The 16256-nt window shown below is 49.0% G+C and overlaps 1 protein-coding gene across 3 annotated transcripts; it reads left to right on the forward strand.

The window, feature by feature from the left end:
• The first annotated feature begins 410 nt into the window (after positions 1-410).
• On the forward strand, positions 411-15563 carry LOC136010206 (microsomal triglyceride transfer protein-like). 3 transcript variants are annotated; one of them, XM_065671043.1, is made up of 19 exons: positions 411-511; positions 789-870; positions 2000-2181; positions 2383-2523; positions 3039-3146; positions 4323-4439; positions 6052-6191; positions 6487-6640; positions 7305-7462; positions 7994-8159; positions 8611-8718; positions 8839-9051; positions 9167-9384; positions 10020-10117; positions 11172-11293; positions 11726-11953; positions 12284-12408; positions 12668-12838; positions 13114-15563. In XM_065671043.1, exons 2-19 carry the CDS (start codon positions 804-806, stop codon positions 13256-13258), a joined length of 2661 nt encoding a protein of 886 aa, XP_065527115.1. In that variant the 5' UTR covers positions 411-511; positions 789-803; the 3' UTR covers positions 13259-15563. The 3 variants fall into 3 exon arrangements, with proteins under 3 accessions (XP_065527115.1, XP_065527114.1, XP_065527113.1); XM_065671042.1 differs by having other exon boundaries at positions 411-870; XM_065671041.1 differs by lacking the exons at positions 411-511; positions 789-870 and having other exon boundaries at positions 1578-2181.
• The last annotated feature ends 693 nt before the right edge of the window (positions 15564-16256 follow it).

Below are 16256 nucleotides of genomic sequence, written 5' to 3' on the forward strand. Positions count from 1 at the left end.
GCCCCACTCTCTCCCACGTGCCCATTATTTTTGGGAAACAGACTTCACAGAACCCTAAGCCACCTCATATGGACTTTGGCCCTTTGCAGCCTGCAGTATCTTTAGGAAACAATTAAACTCAGCACTCGAAAAGTTCCTGCACAGAAAAAACCCCACAGGTAGTGGGCAAAGGGGTTAGCAGGATATATGGAGCACAACCAGCAAAGCACCCACCTCCTAAACACTTTCCCATGCTGTTCTGGGGGGATCACAAGGATGGATAACGGTGTTCATAGTCCAACCCATCAGCAGGATCTCCCCATCCCCCTCCAGCCTGGCCCTTTAAGTAATTTGAGCCTCCAGGCTGCAAATCCCAGTCTCTAACTGAAAGGATGGAAAAGCAGTTTTCCCCCTTCCCCTTCCAGGTCTTTTCTTTCAAAAGCAACCATTCCTTCCCCTTCCCCTTTTGGCAGGAAGAGATGGTTCACCGAGGAACGGAGCAGCTTTCTGAGTATCCCCCTCCCGTATCAAGGCAAATTGGCAATTCCTCCACCCTGCAATGCTTCTGGCAGCTCTCTTTTGCAGCTTTCCTCCCCACCCGGCAGTTTTTGCAACCCTTAGCTGATTTCCAAACCCTCCCTGGCTGCTGGGGGTTGGTGAAAAGGTTTAATTATTTGCTTTTCTTTGGGTGCATAAGGCGGGGATAGGGAGAAGGTTGGGCCCCATCGCCTGACGCTGCAGATCGTTCCCACTTTTGTTGTATAGTCCCTCTCCCACCCACCCCCCTTCCTTCCCTGTCTCCTGCCCAGCTCCCAGAGCCCACCATGAATCTGCAAGCAGGTTTGGGATACATTTGCCTGCTTTGCTTTTCCTTCGTGAGCACAGCAAAAGGTAAGAAAGACACTTCGGGCTGCTTCGGGTCCAGGGACACAACAGGGTATGGGTGTCCAGAGAGGCAGGATGCTTATCCCAATGCACAAAAAGCCTCCTGGAGCTTGCCATAATGCAACACCTCCCTAGTCTCCAGACAGGGATGGAAGAGTTATTGCCAAAACTGCAAATGGACTGAGCATCTCCCAAGGCAGGAAGATTTTCTGGGACTTTGAAAGTCCTCCCTGGGGGGTGAGGAAAATCTGGAGCTGGAGCTCGGTGCAGGAATACAGAAACTCTTCAGCCTGAGTCACAGGGCAAAGCCCCAGGGAGCGAGATGGACTTCCATCAATTCCTTTGATTTGTTATTACAGCAAAACTAGCAAAACTATAAAACATTTCAGAAGCCTACTAAGATTTGCAGGAGAATTTGAAGTGACTTAAGAAAATAGATGAGACTGGTTATATCGTGGCAAAGGCAATCCTCCTCCCTACAGACATACTCGTATAGGAACAAGAGAAGGGGCTCCAAATAATTCTAGACAGATGAGATTAAGGTAAGGAGTTCTGATCTAAAGCTGCTGCACCAAATTCGTTTTGCCCTATCACAAAGTCAGTGGTTTAATTAAGAATTAGTTCTGTTGGGAAACACACAATATGAAGAATATGGCCTCTCTTCTGCTCTTAATAAAAATGTCAACCTTGCCCTAGTTAATGTACAATGCTAAAAAGACTCTTTGAGATATCCCCCATCTGGATAAGTTTCCTGCTCGGGATACTTTACTTCAGGATCAAAGTGCATTTCCCTGGCACTTTCAAAAAGTCCTGAAATCCCCAAGCAGAGCCAACACTCTGGACAGCATTTTTAAGGAAGGGTTGGAAACACAAGGAGGAATCAGCTGCCATCCCAAGAACACCCAAATATCCAAATTGCAGGCACAAATAATTTCCCATTAAACCTCCCTCTGTTCTCCCTCAAACATGTCAGTTATACCTACTGCTTGGGGTAAAAATGACACTTCAAGGAGGCAAAATGTTAGAGGTTGCAAGCATCCGTGCAAGTCCAGGTTCTTTCTACAAGGGAGGATGCTGGCTGCAGCATGTGGAAGGACTGACATCTGCAACCTCAAGCATTTGCATCTTTCCTCAGGGGATTTGCAGCTGCTTTCTTTCCAGCCCAAGACCCTGTATCAGTACAACTATACCCTGGATGTCTGGCTGGACCACACATCCACACCGTCCCTGCAGGGAGCCTGGTTGCGGGCTGAGGCGTTGGTCCAGCTGTGCAGGCTCTGGAGGGACCAAGACAGAGAAGAGCTGCTCCAGGTGCAGGTGTGTGAGTTGGCAAAGCCATTGTGGATGGGTACTCTTCCTGGGACTAGTAATGCTGTCTTTAGCTCCTTCCCTCTCTAGCCCAAGCCACCTGAAAAATGACCTCTCTGACCAAGAGGCCATCACCTGCAGGTAAAATACATAGCAACTTTAGCGCAGACGTGCTTGGTCACTGTTTTCTGCCATCTTCTGCCATCACAGGTCCGCAACCTGAAAGCCCAACATGAGCCAGAAGAGGAGAGCCAGGGCAGCACTAGAGGTCCCCCTGCAGAGATTGCACTGAGCCGGGAATCACAGGCAGAGCTCCAGCAGCCAGTGTTCATCTCCTGGAGCAGTGGGAAGGTCAGCTGGATACCTCCTGGGCTTACTCATGTGCTTGCAGAGCACTCGTACCCACACCCCAGATTTTCCCAGCTACAAAGCCCATACAAACATCTGCTTCACCTCCGATTTCCTATCAGAACACAAGAAACCAGACTGGCAAATGTAGGAGTATAAAGTCTCCCACAGGGTCCAGTATGACCATAGGTGGAGCCTCATCCTCCAAAGCGGCTGCAGGCTCAGCTGGAGATGCAGCTTCCCATGTTAAAAAGGCTTCAGTCCTACCCATGGAATACATATTCCTTTCTGACCTTCTCCTCTAAGGCTTTGGAAAAAACAGGGAATTGGGATTTCATGGGCACACGCCCACAAAGATCATGCTATTGAGGGATACAGTCCTCGAGAGAGAAATCTGCGGGTATCTAGAGGGTGTTGCTTAGGCTGCAGGGGAGATGCCTTTCAGCAGGGAAGGCAGCAGAGAGCCTGCAGAGCCTCCAGAGCTGTCCCTGCAGCAACACCTCTCTGTGCCCTTCCAGGTCAAAGCTGCCTATGGGAATGAAGCAGAAAGCATCCTGATCTCAAACCTGAAGCGAGGCATCATCAGTCTGCTCCAGCTCCAGCCTCATGCTGGCACTGTAGTGGAGGTAGGTGCAGAGCTGGGGCCAGATCCTGCCCGAAAGCCAGGGACCATGCCACAGCAGGAGACCGAGCACAGCCAGCCCAGGTGCTTCAGCAAAGGAGGCAAAATTCAGGATAAACACCTTGGGCCTTGCTGCTCCAGCAAAATAAGTAGATGATTTTCAGGAATGGGCACACTTACAAAATCAGAATGTTTTGCTGGACCTTAGGAATAGTGGAGAAAAAACTCCATTAGAATTTCTATCAAGCAAGATTTGTTTTGCCTAGCTGTCCTGGGTTCAGCAGTAGCAGTCATTTTTCTCCTTCTTAGTAGCTGGTGCAGCGCTGTATTTTGACTTTCAGCCTGGGAACAGCGCTGATAACACCGATGTTTTTAGTTGTTGCTCAGTAATGCTTACTCTGAACAAGGACTTTGTGAGTCTCATGCTCTGCCAGGGAAGAGGGAAAGCTGGGAGGAAGCAGAGACAGGACACCTGACCCAAACTAGCCGAAGAGGTATTCCATACCACAGCACGTCATGCCCAGGATGTAACTGAGAGTTATCTGGAAGGGCTGCAGGACTGCAGGGTTGGATGAGGTATCGGTCGGTGCTTGGTTGGGTGGGGTAGGGAGAGTTATTGGTCAGCTGGTGGTGAGGTGTTGTGTTCTCTTCCTTTGTTATTTCCCTTATCATTATTATTTTTGGTGGTAGCAGCAGTGATTTGTGTTATACCTTAGTTACTGGGCTGTTCTTATCTCAACCGGTGGGAGTTGCATTCTTTTCGATTCTCCTCTCCGTCCCTCCGGGAGTAGGGGGAGGGCAAGAAGGGGGGGAGTGAGTGAACGAGCTGCGTGGCTGGGTTTAAACCATGACACTAGCCTAGCCAGCAAACAGCAAGGAAATCTCTTCCTCCAGAGGTCAGCTGGAGTGACCTGTGAACAACATGAAATAACTTCAAAACTCAAAATACAGGCACAAAGATGCTGCTGGTGGTGTTAGGCTGAATTTTCAAAAGCACATTTCCCACCCAGATGGACATGGAGCTATCCATCACCCTCAGTTAAGGCCCATTTTCTAGCTTTTTGATGATTTTTCTATTAATTAATTTGTTCTCTGTGTCTGTTCTCTACATAGATCATTTTATTCAGGGTCAATCAAAGCCAAACACACTTACCCATGGTCACTTACATTTGTGTTTCAGGAGGATGTCTCTGGGAGCTGCCAAGTCACATACACCGTGTCCAACCATTCCATCACAAAGACAAAAGATCTCCTCAGCTGTGTAAAGCCGAACTCTGGATTCGCCTCCATAAACAAAGCAAGTCCATTTCTCTCACGGTGGTGGACTCAACTTATATCAAGTACAACAGGGCTGGCCCCAAAATCTTCCTGCAGGTGGGCTTTGAGTCCCAGTCACAGCTGGCTTCAGCCTTTTGCACCAGTCTGAGATGGGACTCTAGCTCTTCGACCCATACCCAGAGTGGGATGTACCAACACACCCCAGGATAAGCATAAGTTTTGCATCATCCCACCCTTGTTATCACTTCTCACCTGTCAACTAGTCCTGCTTGGGAAGGTGGAGATACAGAAATGCTTTCTGGACCTCAGATTCATTGGATTGGGGATTAGGTTGACAGGGGACAGGGGCAAAGACCACTGCTTGTTTCATTTAAAGCAGAAGCCTGTGTTTAGCCCTGGCTTAAATAGATTAAACTCTGTGGATCTTAATGCCATTATATCTGCTGTGCTTAAAATCAATGGGTCTTCTAAAATACATAAATTCTACTGAATTCAATATAAAAATGGACATCACTGCACAGACAACCCACGGGTTTTGGCAGGGGTCTCAACACCTGCAGTCAAACTCTGAGTGTTCATATAATAAAAGCTTTCTGGGGTATGCATCATGGCAAATTTACCCCCAAAAATAGCCAACCCTGCATAGCACATTTTTGGCAACAAGGTTTTCCCACAAACCTGCCTTCTAGATTGAGGCAACTCTCTGGACCTTGCCTGTAGCTGTGACAGCAAAACAATGATGCTGCCCGCTTCTGCAAAAGGCAAAGCCTGTGGATTAAAAAGCTCAATTAGAATACAGATGTTATTACTGCTAATGCCATTTGCTATCAGAACCCACTCTTGCACATGGTTCAGCTCTTCCCTTCCCCAAGGCCTGCAATGTGCAAGCCCAGCTGCTCTGATAACATCCTCCAGCGTGTCCCACGCTCCCCTCACCACAGCTGGTTGATGAAGCAGAGGTGAAGTCCAGCAAATGCATAATTTGTTTTGGAAAGAAAACACCCAGAGAGCCTCCCCTGGGCCACCACACAGCATAGCGGGGAGCTGAGAGGTGTTTGGCATGAGCTCCATGGAAATTGCTGTTGCTTAGCTTCCACTTTCACTTGGAGAATGTCCTTGCTGATGCTCATCAGGATGAGGCAGGTTTTGGCTTTGAGGGCCATACCTCTTCCCACGCCATGCAGATGTGTTGGGGCAGCTATGGAGCACTGGCGAATAGACCTGAAGTATGGGCAATGCTTTTGGAGGCATTTATTTCCAGTTCTCACTTTCCATGCATCACCCAAGCCAGGCAGGAGCATACCCTGCTCCCTCTGCAGCCCTTTTCTGTGGCTGAGCCATGGTGACACCACCTTGTAAAGATAGAGAAAGTCCATATGGTGTCACCAGTCTCTTTCCACCACCAGCCACGGGCAAAAGTATCCCCTTGGCAGTGGTCCTTACCTGGTGCTGCCTTCTCCCACATCCAGGAAGAGGTTAGGCTCTTCTGGATTTTTCTTTCCTACATTTTGCAAGCAAAGCAGATGACTTTGTGGACTGGAAAACTCTTTTGCTGCTAACAGAGAGGAAAGAAGTCTCATGGGGAAGAGAGAAAAGGTTGCATTTTTTCTCTTTGCCTTTCTTTTTTCAAGATTTTTGGACTGAAGTGGCAGCCCACAAGCAGAAGCCAGTACATGGTAAAAGACAACCTCCTCCAGTCAGTGCAGGCAGAGGAAAGCCACACCGTGTCTCTAGCCCTGAAGTCCACCACTGGCATCAAAATCAGTTCAAGGTGAGTGACATCCCTGTGCCACTAACCCTAATTGGGCAGCCTGGCATGGGATGAAGGTGCATCTGTTGGAGGTGTCCAGTGCTCTCCTGCCAGCTCGGGTGGCACAGCCTGGTGCAGGTAACAATGAGGACAGAGTGCAGCAGCTGGGCATGGCACAGGGGGAACACCAGGCACCTTTCGACAGCTTGCCCACTCATGTCCTCCTTCTCCAAGCCTGCATGAACCCAACCACCCTTTGAGCCATGGAAGCTGTAAATGATGAAGCACTTCCCAATGGCTTCTCCTCCCTCCACAGGCAGCAGCTCCAGCTAGCATCTCCTCCAATACCCAGCCCAGCAGAGGTGGCTGCAAGAAGCCTTAAGGATGCACTGGCTGGCATCGAGGGACAGCACCAGCCCCTGAGCATGGCCAGCCTGCCCTTCAGGAGGGTCTGCACCCACTGCCCGTCGGTCAGTGATTCTACCCAACCCCAAAACTCACCACATGGTCTCCCCCAAGCTGGGCACCTGGGCAGGCAGGAGAAGGCTGTAGGATTTGGGGTTATGCCACAGTGGTGCATTTGGAGAGGCTGGTTACTGCTGTCAAGGCAGGATGCAGCCCCAGAGGTGCTGTAGAGCAGCAGCCTGACCTGTTACCTGTCCTAGTGTGTAATGTTGCTACATATGGTGGAAGGATTCCCCAGCATAGCTGCATTTCTGTGAATGGGGAAGAAAGCTGGTGCACAGCTGTCACATACAGCTGGGTTAAACTCATCACAGGTCCGAGGTCAGGAAACATTTCCACTGCAGGTTAGGCTGACAAGGACAAACAAGGGTTTGGGGGTTTTTGTGTCCTCAAGTCCTCCATGCTTTTCACCTGGGAAATCTGGAATTGCAACTTTAAGTCACCAGAGCTGCTCCCAGTTTCTCCTGGTCTTTTCCTGACACATATCACAGATTGGGGAATTTGGGCTTCAGCACAAGTCCTCATCAGTGGGTGTGGGAGGCTACAGTAGAGGCCTGAAGGCAACTGCATGACCCCAATGGACCCTCTCCACTCCTAAATATTTCCCAAGTCTAAACCTTTTCCCATGATGAGGGTAAAAATCACACCTAGCAAACTTCATCTTTGCAGCTGAGAGCCTACCTGAAGGCTTTTAACAGCCAGAGAGTCAAAGTGGACACCTCGAAGGCAGCGACAACCTGGCAGTTCCAGAGGTTCATCCAGATGCTGCGCAGTGCCAAGAAGAGAGATGTTCTGCAGCTGCTGATGACAGCACCCGAGGAGATGCTGTGAGAATCCCAGGAGCTATCTTACCAAAACTGATTTCTGTGCATGTAGAGCCCAGGCATGCTAGGGTCATTTGGTGCTGGTCCCTACACCACACCTGGTCCAGGCAGCCACCCTGCGTAGTGTGAATGTACTCTGTTTTTTCTTAATGCCCGTTCTGTACAAACACTGCATGGCTTTATTTTCTTCTGGCTTTGGAGCAGAGTGAATACTCCAGCAAGGCTTTCTGCAAATACCATTGGAGGTCTGTTATTTACACACCATCCACCCATGGCCATAGCACCCATTCCTTGCCAGGGTGGGCACTGAGGCCAGGCTCCTCTCTGCAGTGAAATACCTCAGCTTGTACAAGTTCAGAGCCAGAGCCAACCTTCTAGGCTTTTTTAACTTCTGAACTGAAGCTCCTGAGAGTTAAAACAAGAGGAAAGCATGGAGAAGAGAAAGGGGGATGAGAAGCTGCACAGGGTACCTTGTTTCTTCTCCAGCTCTTTTGGTGGGTTGTGCCACTGATGACTTCCCTTTTCTTGCTCCAGCCCCTTCGTTGTGGAGGCAGCGGTGGCCGCACAGTCAGTGGCATCCTTGGCAGCTCTCTCCGACTTCCTGGATTTCAGCAAGAAGCCCAGTTCCCTGCTGGAAAAATTTCTCTATGCGGCAGCTTTCTCCCCCCGGCCTTCAGGACAGCTTCTCCGCCTGGTGTCAGTAAGTATGGACATTTCTCTCTCTGCCTGAGGGTCCTGAGTCCCATGTGGATCCTCACCCCACTTCAGGCAGGAGGGAACAGCAAGCATGTTTGCAGGGAAAAGGAAAATATTTTATTTAGAAATACATCTTCCTGCTCATGGGATTATTTTATGTGCTTTTAATGGGACATTGGCAATGGGAGTAGATGCTCCTCGGAGGAAAAGCATTCAGCAGAAAGTGCTTAATATCAGTGCATTAATTACAGATTAAAAAAGCTTAATTCAGGCCCGCTATGAAATAATCAGTATTTTATCCAGTTAAACCATGTGTTGCCTCCTTCAAGGGAGGTAAGAACTAGTTTTTCCTTTTTTGGCAAAAGCTTTTTGGTAAGAGACAAAACATACTCCTTCTCTCTTCACGCATTCTTTCTTTTTTTCCTGCTTCGTGTTACCCTTTTCTGGATACCCAGGACAAGCTGGATGGGAAGCAGCTGGCCCCTGAGGTCCAGGAGACAGGGATACTTGCCATGGGCTCTTTGGTCGGCAAGCTGTGCCTCCAGAAACTGTGTGGGCTGCAGGTGAGTCATTCCATGCTTGGTTTTCTCAGATGTTGCCCCCCTCCTCTGGGGGTGCCCAGAATATCTCCCGTCCCTCACTTAAACCTTCTTCTTTTCTGCCCTCCTGGAAACCCGGAGCAGGAGGTGGAGCGTGGGGTGGAAACCATCCTCAGGGGGCTAAGAGGTGCTGAGGAGGAGTCCAAGATGGTCATTTACCTGCTGGCCTTGGGGAATGCAGCGCTCCCAGAAACTATCCCTATCCTCCTGGACCATGCTGAGGAGGGTCCCACCATGGTTGCCATTGCAGCCATTTCTGCCCTGCAGCGATTCCCCGCTCAGCACATCTCCAGCAAGGTACAAAACAAAGCTGCCAAAGCTTGGTGTTGCAAGCCATCAGGATTGCAAAATGGAGCTACCATTTGCACATTACCACCCTACCACCACCATTTTCATTGCCCTCTCTCATCAGGTGAAACAAGCAATGAGGAGGATTTTCCACGAGAAGAGGAAGAGCTATGAAAAAACATGTCGCCTGGGTGCTGCAGAAATCCTCCTGGAGAAGGAGCCCTTGCCCATGGATGTCATCAACATCCTGCTAGCCGCCAATGAGATGGAGACAGAGATGGCAACATTGCTGCTGCTGAAGGTCCAGAGCAGCCTGTATGCTCACCACCCCTACCCAGCAAGGTGGGTCAGGAGGGGAAGGCTGCATTTTTCCCCCTAGCTCTACCTCTGCCTCACTGTTTTTTTCTCTTCCTCCACACTCCAGCTGTGGCTTTTTGAGCCAGCTAGCCTTTAAAGCATGCCAGCATCACTTCTTAGGGCTTGCATCGATGCTGTCTGGAAATTCCCAGCTGCTATGGGAAGAAAAGAGGAGGACTGCTAGTGCAGACTAGACACAGCCAGCCGATACACACTGTCCCTCCTTGTCCCACCCCATGGCTGCAGGACCCAGGCTCGTGGTTTTAGCAGAGTCCTTGGAGGCCAAAACTGTCTCTCAGGGCAGTGCACACTGTGTAACTGCGTTCATCTTCCTATCTGCACAAAACGAACTGAGCACCAACGTTCTTCAGAGCTAAGCAGAAGCTGTACAAAGATATCTGGCTGGTTTATCCTAGTAAGCTGTAGGAGAGGGAAGTTTCAGGGGAGCCCATGTCTGCTCATTTCTGTTTTTTTGCTCACGCTTCCCCGGGCAGTCAGCAACCAACAGAAATACTTCAGAGATTTGTATTTCCTTCTCTGTATGGCTTTCTGTAACAAGCACCAACGTTTTCCCTTCCTTCCCTCCCAGTGCTGACATACCTTTTCCCTCTTGCTTCCAGGAAGATAATGAAAGACATCATGGGAGACCCACGGATAAACAATTACAACTTCTTCTCAAAAGCCGGCATCTCCTCTTCTTTCTCAGGACCTCTGACAGGTGACACCACAGAGGACCATGACCCCCTTGTCCCCTCAAATGGCTGAAGTAGGGGTTGGTAGGGAAAGGCAGCTTTCAGAAGAGGCCTCACCTTTATAGAAATGCTCCAAAATCTCAGTGCGAGGCTTCTGAGCATGTTCTCCAGCAGTAGCTGAGGCTGACTGGCTGCCATCACCTGAGATATATATATATACACCTTCCACTGACACCCCTACAGCGGGAAGGCTGGGCTGTGCCACATACTTTTCCCAAATCCTGCTAATTTGAGAGAGGTACTTCAGCTGGACATGAAACAAATGGCAGATTGTGGGTGGGAGTTTCTGTGCTTTTCCTGATAAGTCAAGATACTCAGCTCCATTCCTCAGCTCCGTAGGTATTTCTAATAAGCTCTTCAAAGAGGAGAATCCTTGTACTCAGATAAAAATCTTCAAACTTCAGAGAGACTGCAACAATCAATGCTTGCTAAATATCTGATTAGATCTTCACCCCTCAGCTTTCATTTTCACCCCTCTTCAAATTAGCTCAGCCTAGCCTTGTAGGGGGTAGGTGGAAGAAAATATTGCAATGCTAAAGCCTTTGATTGTTGCAAGAATGGAAGGAGATGGTGCCGAAAAGCTTTCCCCTCTAATCATTTAGCTTTATCAGCTATTTAATGGCTAACATGAGAGATCTGTGTAGGTCAGCCACCCTGACCAGCCCATACAATCTATTGAGGAGGCTTACAAATTACCAAGGAGCTCTCAGGATCCTGCTTTTAGATGTATCCAGTGACCTCCCAGTTCCTGCAATCAATCTTGGTATGCTCTTCTAAGACACAGTCCCATCCTACTGAGCACTGACTCAGTGGCACTGGGCACAGCAGACGCACTTGCCAGGATCCCAGCCCTCCACATCCCATCAACAGGCTCTGTATTTTCTTGTCATCCTTAACCCCTGCTGCTGCTGTCAGAGCATTTATGGTTCACCACCATCCAGCGACTCATTCACAGAGAGAGATGTGCTAGGCACTGCACATAAACACAGGGGTGCTTATGGATATCTCTCTGCCTTTCAGTCACCCAGGACCTGCTTTCCACCTTTGGCCTGGACCTGCTGTTTTTGGAAGGTGGATTCCTGAGGAAGAGTGTCTCTGACTTCTCACTGCTCAGCCATGGACAGCAGCTTCATGCAGCTCAGGTGCGCTGCACGGAAAGTGGCTGGGGGCCACATACATGGAGGGGGTAACAGCACCAATCCAGTGATGCCACTGCTCCGCTTGTGTCCCCTCATAACCTCCTCATGGTGCTTGACCTCACCTCTGCACTCAGTGTGCTTATCAGAAATGCATACGTTTGTACCCCCCATCATTGATGTGAATCCAGACAGACCTGCTCTGGAGAAGGAAGACCTATACTCCCCCAAAACACAGTGGGTATGACACCACTGCTGCACAGTGCTCAGGGATAGTTTGGGTGCCCCATCCAACCACCCCATCACTGTCCTCCTGCTTCAAGGGGTGCCAACACTAGGGCTGGACAAATACAGAAACTCAAATAGAATTGCAGAGCAAAAAATAGACTCTCCAGCCTTGCTCCATACAGCTTTCACATCTCTGCTTCTGTGGTTTAGGTCACTATTGAAGCACAAGGGATGGACTCGATGCTGGGAGAAAACGTCTTGGAAGGGGAAGAGGAGTCAGAGCTCATGGCCAGGATGTCTGCCATCTTTTTTGATGTTCAGTTGCGTCCAATCATCTTCTTCCAGGGATATACAGACTTAATGGCCAAGGTCTTGTTAAGCAGTGGAGAACCCACAAGCGTGGTCAAAGGGAACATCCTGCTGATGGACCATCACCAGGTACCAGATGGGGGAAGGAGGAGGGGTGTGTGACCTGCCTTCACACCAAATCTTAGTGAATTCCACAGCATGAGCCAGTGGATTTCAGCTTTATGTTACTGCAGACACAGGTCTAAGAGCGAGGTGGCACTACCAGATGTCTCTTGGGACTGGTAAAACAGTAGATGACTGCTTCTGCCATGGAGCATACATGGCTTCAGTTCCTTCCTTGCAAGCCCAGCTGTGGGGTTGGGATTAGCAGTCCCAGCAGTCACAAGCTGTTGCCATTATCAGCTGCTCAGCCAAGAGCAGTGCCCGGTCACAGCAAGCTCTGTCTTCTCCATCTTCCAGGTCATTCCCCTGCAGCCTGGCTTTCAAGTGGCCATCAGACTCCAGGGTGGGCTGGGGCTTGACATTTCAGCTGACATGGATGTGAGCATTTGGGAACAGGAACTGAAAACCAGCATCAATGCAAGGTCAGCGGGCAGGAAACTGCTTGGGTCTGGGGATGCAGGGTACCCAGTGGGCCCAGCACAAGGAATGCTTCACGTTGGGCTGGCTTTCCACAGCCTCTTGCTCTTTTGCTTGGTCCAGGCTTTGCTGGTGGACATGTTAGGTAGGGGTCTGGTGGGTGCTGGTTACACACTCCTTTTCCATGGCCAGACCTAAGATGCTTATGGGGTTGTTTGGAGCAAAATTGCTCAGTGACCAGACCCATGTGCTTCTCTCTCACAGGGGAAGCCTCGCCATTGATTTCCAGGCAGAACTAGATACCCCTTTTCTCCAAGCCACCCTGAGAAGCCAGACAGAGGCGGAGACCTCAGTCCAGTTTGACACCATGCTGAGGTTTTCCAGCAGCCCAGTGCTCATGTGCCTGCAGCTGAAAGAGGAGCAAGTCCCGTACAGGTAGTCTCTGGATATGGCCAGATACTGTAGACACATTGTGCTTGAGATAAGGGAGGACTTCTTGGGGAGAGGAGGGAATTAATGGTTGTACACTTACTGAGCAGGGTGGGTCAAAACCTGTTGGGATGGGGGAAAGACACCATAAGTTCATACTGACATCAGTAGAAGCACCATGCCTAGACCATTTGCTTAGGAGATGGTGAATATGCAGGTCTAGGAGGAGGATGAGGTCCACCACAACCTCCTGACCATCTTGCTGTCACCTTGTCCCACAGAGAAATCTTCACAGTTTCCAAGTCTGCTGGGAGCCAGAGCAGCACCACTCAAAAAGGCAGGCAGGGCACCATGCCTGGAAAAGAGTTTGCCTTACACCAAGCCAACTCCAAGGTCTGCAACCTCCTGCTGGCAGCAGAAGAATAGCAGGGTTGGAGCAATTTGGGACTGGATAACTGCCCCTCTCCTGTCACACACCCCAGTTCTCTGTGAACCCAAGAAGAGCTGTTAAGGGCTCTGCCCAACTCATCCACAATGATTTTTTTAAGAAGAAAAATGCTGCACTAAGGGCAGCGTAAGACACCACAAGAGGAACTGGAACTGCTCCAGGACAGCCAGAGGCAGTCCTTGCTTGGGGCAGGAGGAGCTAAACCTGCCTCCCCAACCCAAAGGCTGAGATTTCCCTTGCCTGAACTCTTCCTCTTGATGGCGAAAGTCTTGCTTGAAGCAAGACTGGTCCTTGTGATAAACAGCCTTCTTTTGCTAATAAATGACTTCCTCAGAGCCCAAGAAACCCTTCTACAAGCCTATACCCCAAAATGCCATGTTTTCTCCCCATTTATCAAAGCAGACAGGAGGGAGCACATCTGCAGCCAACAGGAAGAAGGTTCCCCACAAGGGGAATGAATGACTCTCCTTTACTGCAGAGTTTTGCAGCTGCCAAATTGCCCAGGAACATGGAAAAATATTTCTGGAAAAGCTGTGGGGTTTGAATTTTTTTTTTTTTTTATTTTTTATTTTTTAATACTGCCCCAGAATAATCTTCAGGGAGAAAGGCAGAGAAGCAAGACAAAATGCTTCATAGCCTATTGCCAGCTATTCCATGTTCTTTCTGGATTAATTGAAGGTGTTTGCATTTATCTTCATACGAAGGCAGCTCAGCTGACCTCACAGGTTGGGACTATCTTCTCATTCCTGAGGGGAATTTGCACTCTGTTGCAAGGGATGGGGCTGATGCCACATCTGGCATCAAAGGTGGTGCTAGGGGGAAAGCAGCTTGTGTTTTAGTGAGGGTCAGATTTACACTCAGAGCAAAAAAGGAGCAAGGCAGAGGAATGCAGCCCAAAGAGCTCTCCCAAAAACTGGGGAAATGAAGGCAAAGTTAAAAGAGAGCAGGAGAGAGTGTAGCAAATTGCAAGAGGCCCTTCTAAAGAGCCCTTCTCAATCCTCATCTTGAAACAGGGAGAATTGTCTTGAAGATGGAGCTTAAAAAGGTGGAAAAAATGCTGGAGACCCACAGGCTGTTGGGGGAGGCTGGAAGGAGATAGGAGGACTCAAGCAGCATCTGGCTGAAGGAAAAGGGGAAGGGACATTGGTGTCTCTGAGGCATTAATGCATCTCATTGCAACTCTGCATACACCCTTGTGATGCAGATCCTCAGTGACTGCTTCCTGATCTAGTGTCGACACTTGAATTTTTCCACATTTTTCCCCCTTTAAGACAGGCAGGGCATAAACCGTAGCATAAGGCAAGGTGCTTGGCAAGTTCTCTGTCCTTTCAGTATTATTTTTTTAATGAGTTATGAGTGGCTCAGTCCACCCTGCAGGGCAAATACAGATGTTGCTTGCCACGAAGGGCAAGAGATGAAGTTTGACTGACATGATCCTTTCTGGATTTGAGAATCTATCACAGAGAGCTTGGACAAACATTACAAAGACATTACGTCAGGTAAACATCCTTCAAGGGTAGACATTATTCAACCCAAACAGGAAAAGTTTAGTGGGGTCATGCCTCCATCCTATCCCTTCCTCCCCTTTATAGGAGCCAGGACATACTAGATGTGCCTTTTGCTGAGGCATGCAAATTCAAAACCCATCTATTGAGAGGTGGCTTCTGTCTGGAGCCTCTCATCTTCCTTTTTGGTCCAAAGTTTACATATTAATGGAGAAGCCTCTGGTCTCTCATTGCCTGAACAGCAATTCCCCTTCTTTCCCCTTCTGTTTTAATCGAGGCCAGAGATGGAGATAAGATTGCCTTAACCTTACATGCAGGAAGGCAGTGTTCCTGCAACAGAGACACAGCAGCTTCCCTTTTCTGATGATATTTGGGCTCTTTGGGTGACCATTTGTGAAAATTACAATTAGCTTCAAGTAAATATTGTTCTTCTGTTTTGCATTCTTCTCTCAATTTGGATTGCTATCGGCTACAACCACCAAACATCTTTCCAGCACTGGAGCAAGGCTCACAAGCAAAAAGCAGTATTCTTTCAAGCCTTCCCTGTAAGAATGTGCCTTTAAAATATTTTTAGCCCTTTTTTTAATTATTAAATGTACATTTTAGGGGAAAAGAAAAAAAGGCATGGAGCTTTTGCTTTTATCCTCATGAGCCTGACAACGTAGCGCTTAATCTCCTGGTTTGGAGGGAAAATACTTTGTCAGGTTTTCCATCTGAAGACACTAATTACAAGTGCTTTGGTTATGTACAGAAATAAATGGCATGTGTTTTTATATTTCCTCTGTCTGACACTTAGCTTTTCTGGACACACAATTGGAAAGAAAAGAGAGGCAGAGAGCAGCTCCTGTAGCACAGGCACTTCAGCAAGAACAGCATGGACAAAGCTTCCCAGGGATCTGCTTTCTAGGTCTGTATTTAGGCTGCCCCAGGGATGCGCAGCTAAACGCCCCATCAGGGCTGCAAGATGAGGGCTATCTCTGCTCCTAGAAACCCCCAGAGCACTGTTAGGCATGCTCTGCAAGAGGGTTCCCATGGGAACCCAACGATGCTGCCTTTATCCTCTGTGCCGACTTCTGCAAAGGTACTGGAGGCCACCCGAGACTTTACTTAAAATCAAGGCTTCCCCTTCATCAAGGTTCTGCTGATTACAGAGCAGTCTCACTCAGAGCAGGCCCCAAGGACACAGAGAGTCATTGCCCTATGGTCTGAACAGGAGGATCCCTTGTGTGACCATGGGAGGAGGGACCTGTATCACCCTTCTTGCATTGCTCAGCTTTGCCAAGCTGCTCATAGCAGCTCTGGGCCCCTCTTGGCTCCCCATCTTTACCCTTTTACCAGGAGCATCCCATTATTTCCCTCTTCTCTTGTCTCACAGTCGGGATTTGGGCTGACTCAGACTGTGTTTTACACCCACATGAGCTGCTGTAACTTTTGCTGGCGTACACCACCTGACACCTATGAACCTGCATAA

The sequence above is a fragment of the Lathamus discolor genome, chromosome 3 (assembly GCF_037157495.1).
Source record: "Lathamus discolor isolate bLatDis1 chromosome 3, bLatDis1.hap1, whole genome shotgun sequence".
NCBI classification, from domain to species: domain Eukaryota; kingdom Metazoa; phylum Chordata; class Aves; order Psittaciformes; family Psittacidae; genus Lathamus; species Lathamus discolor.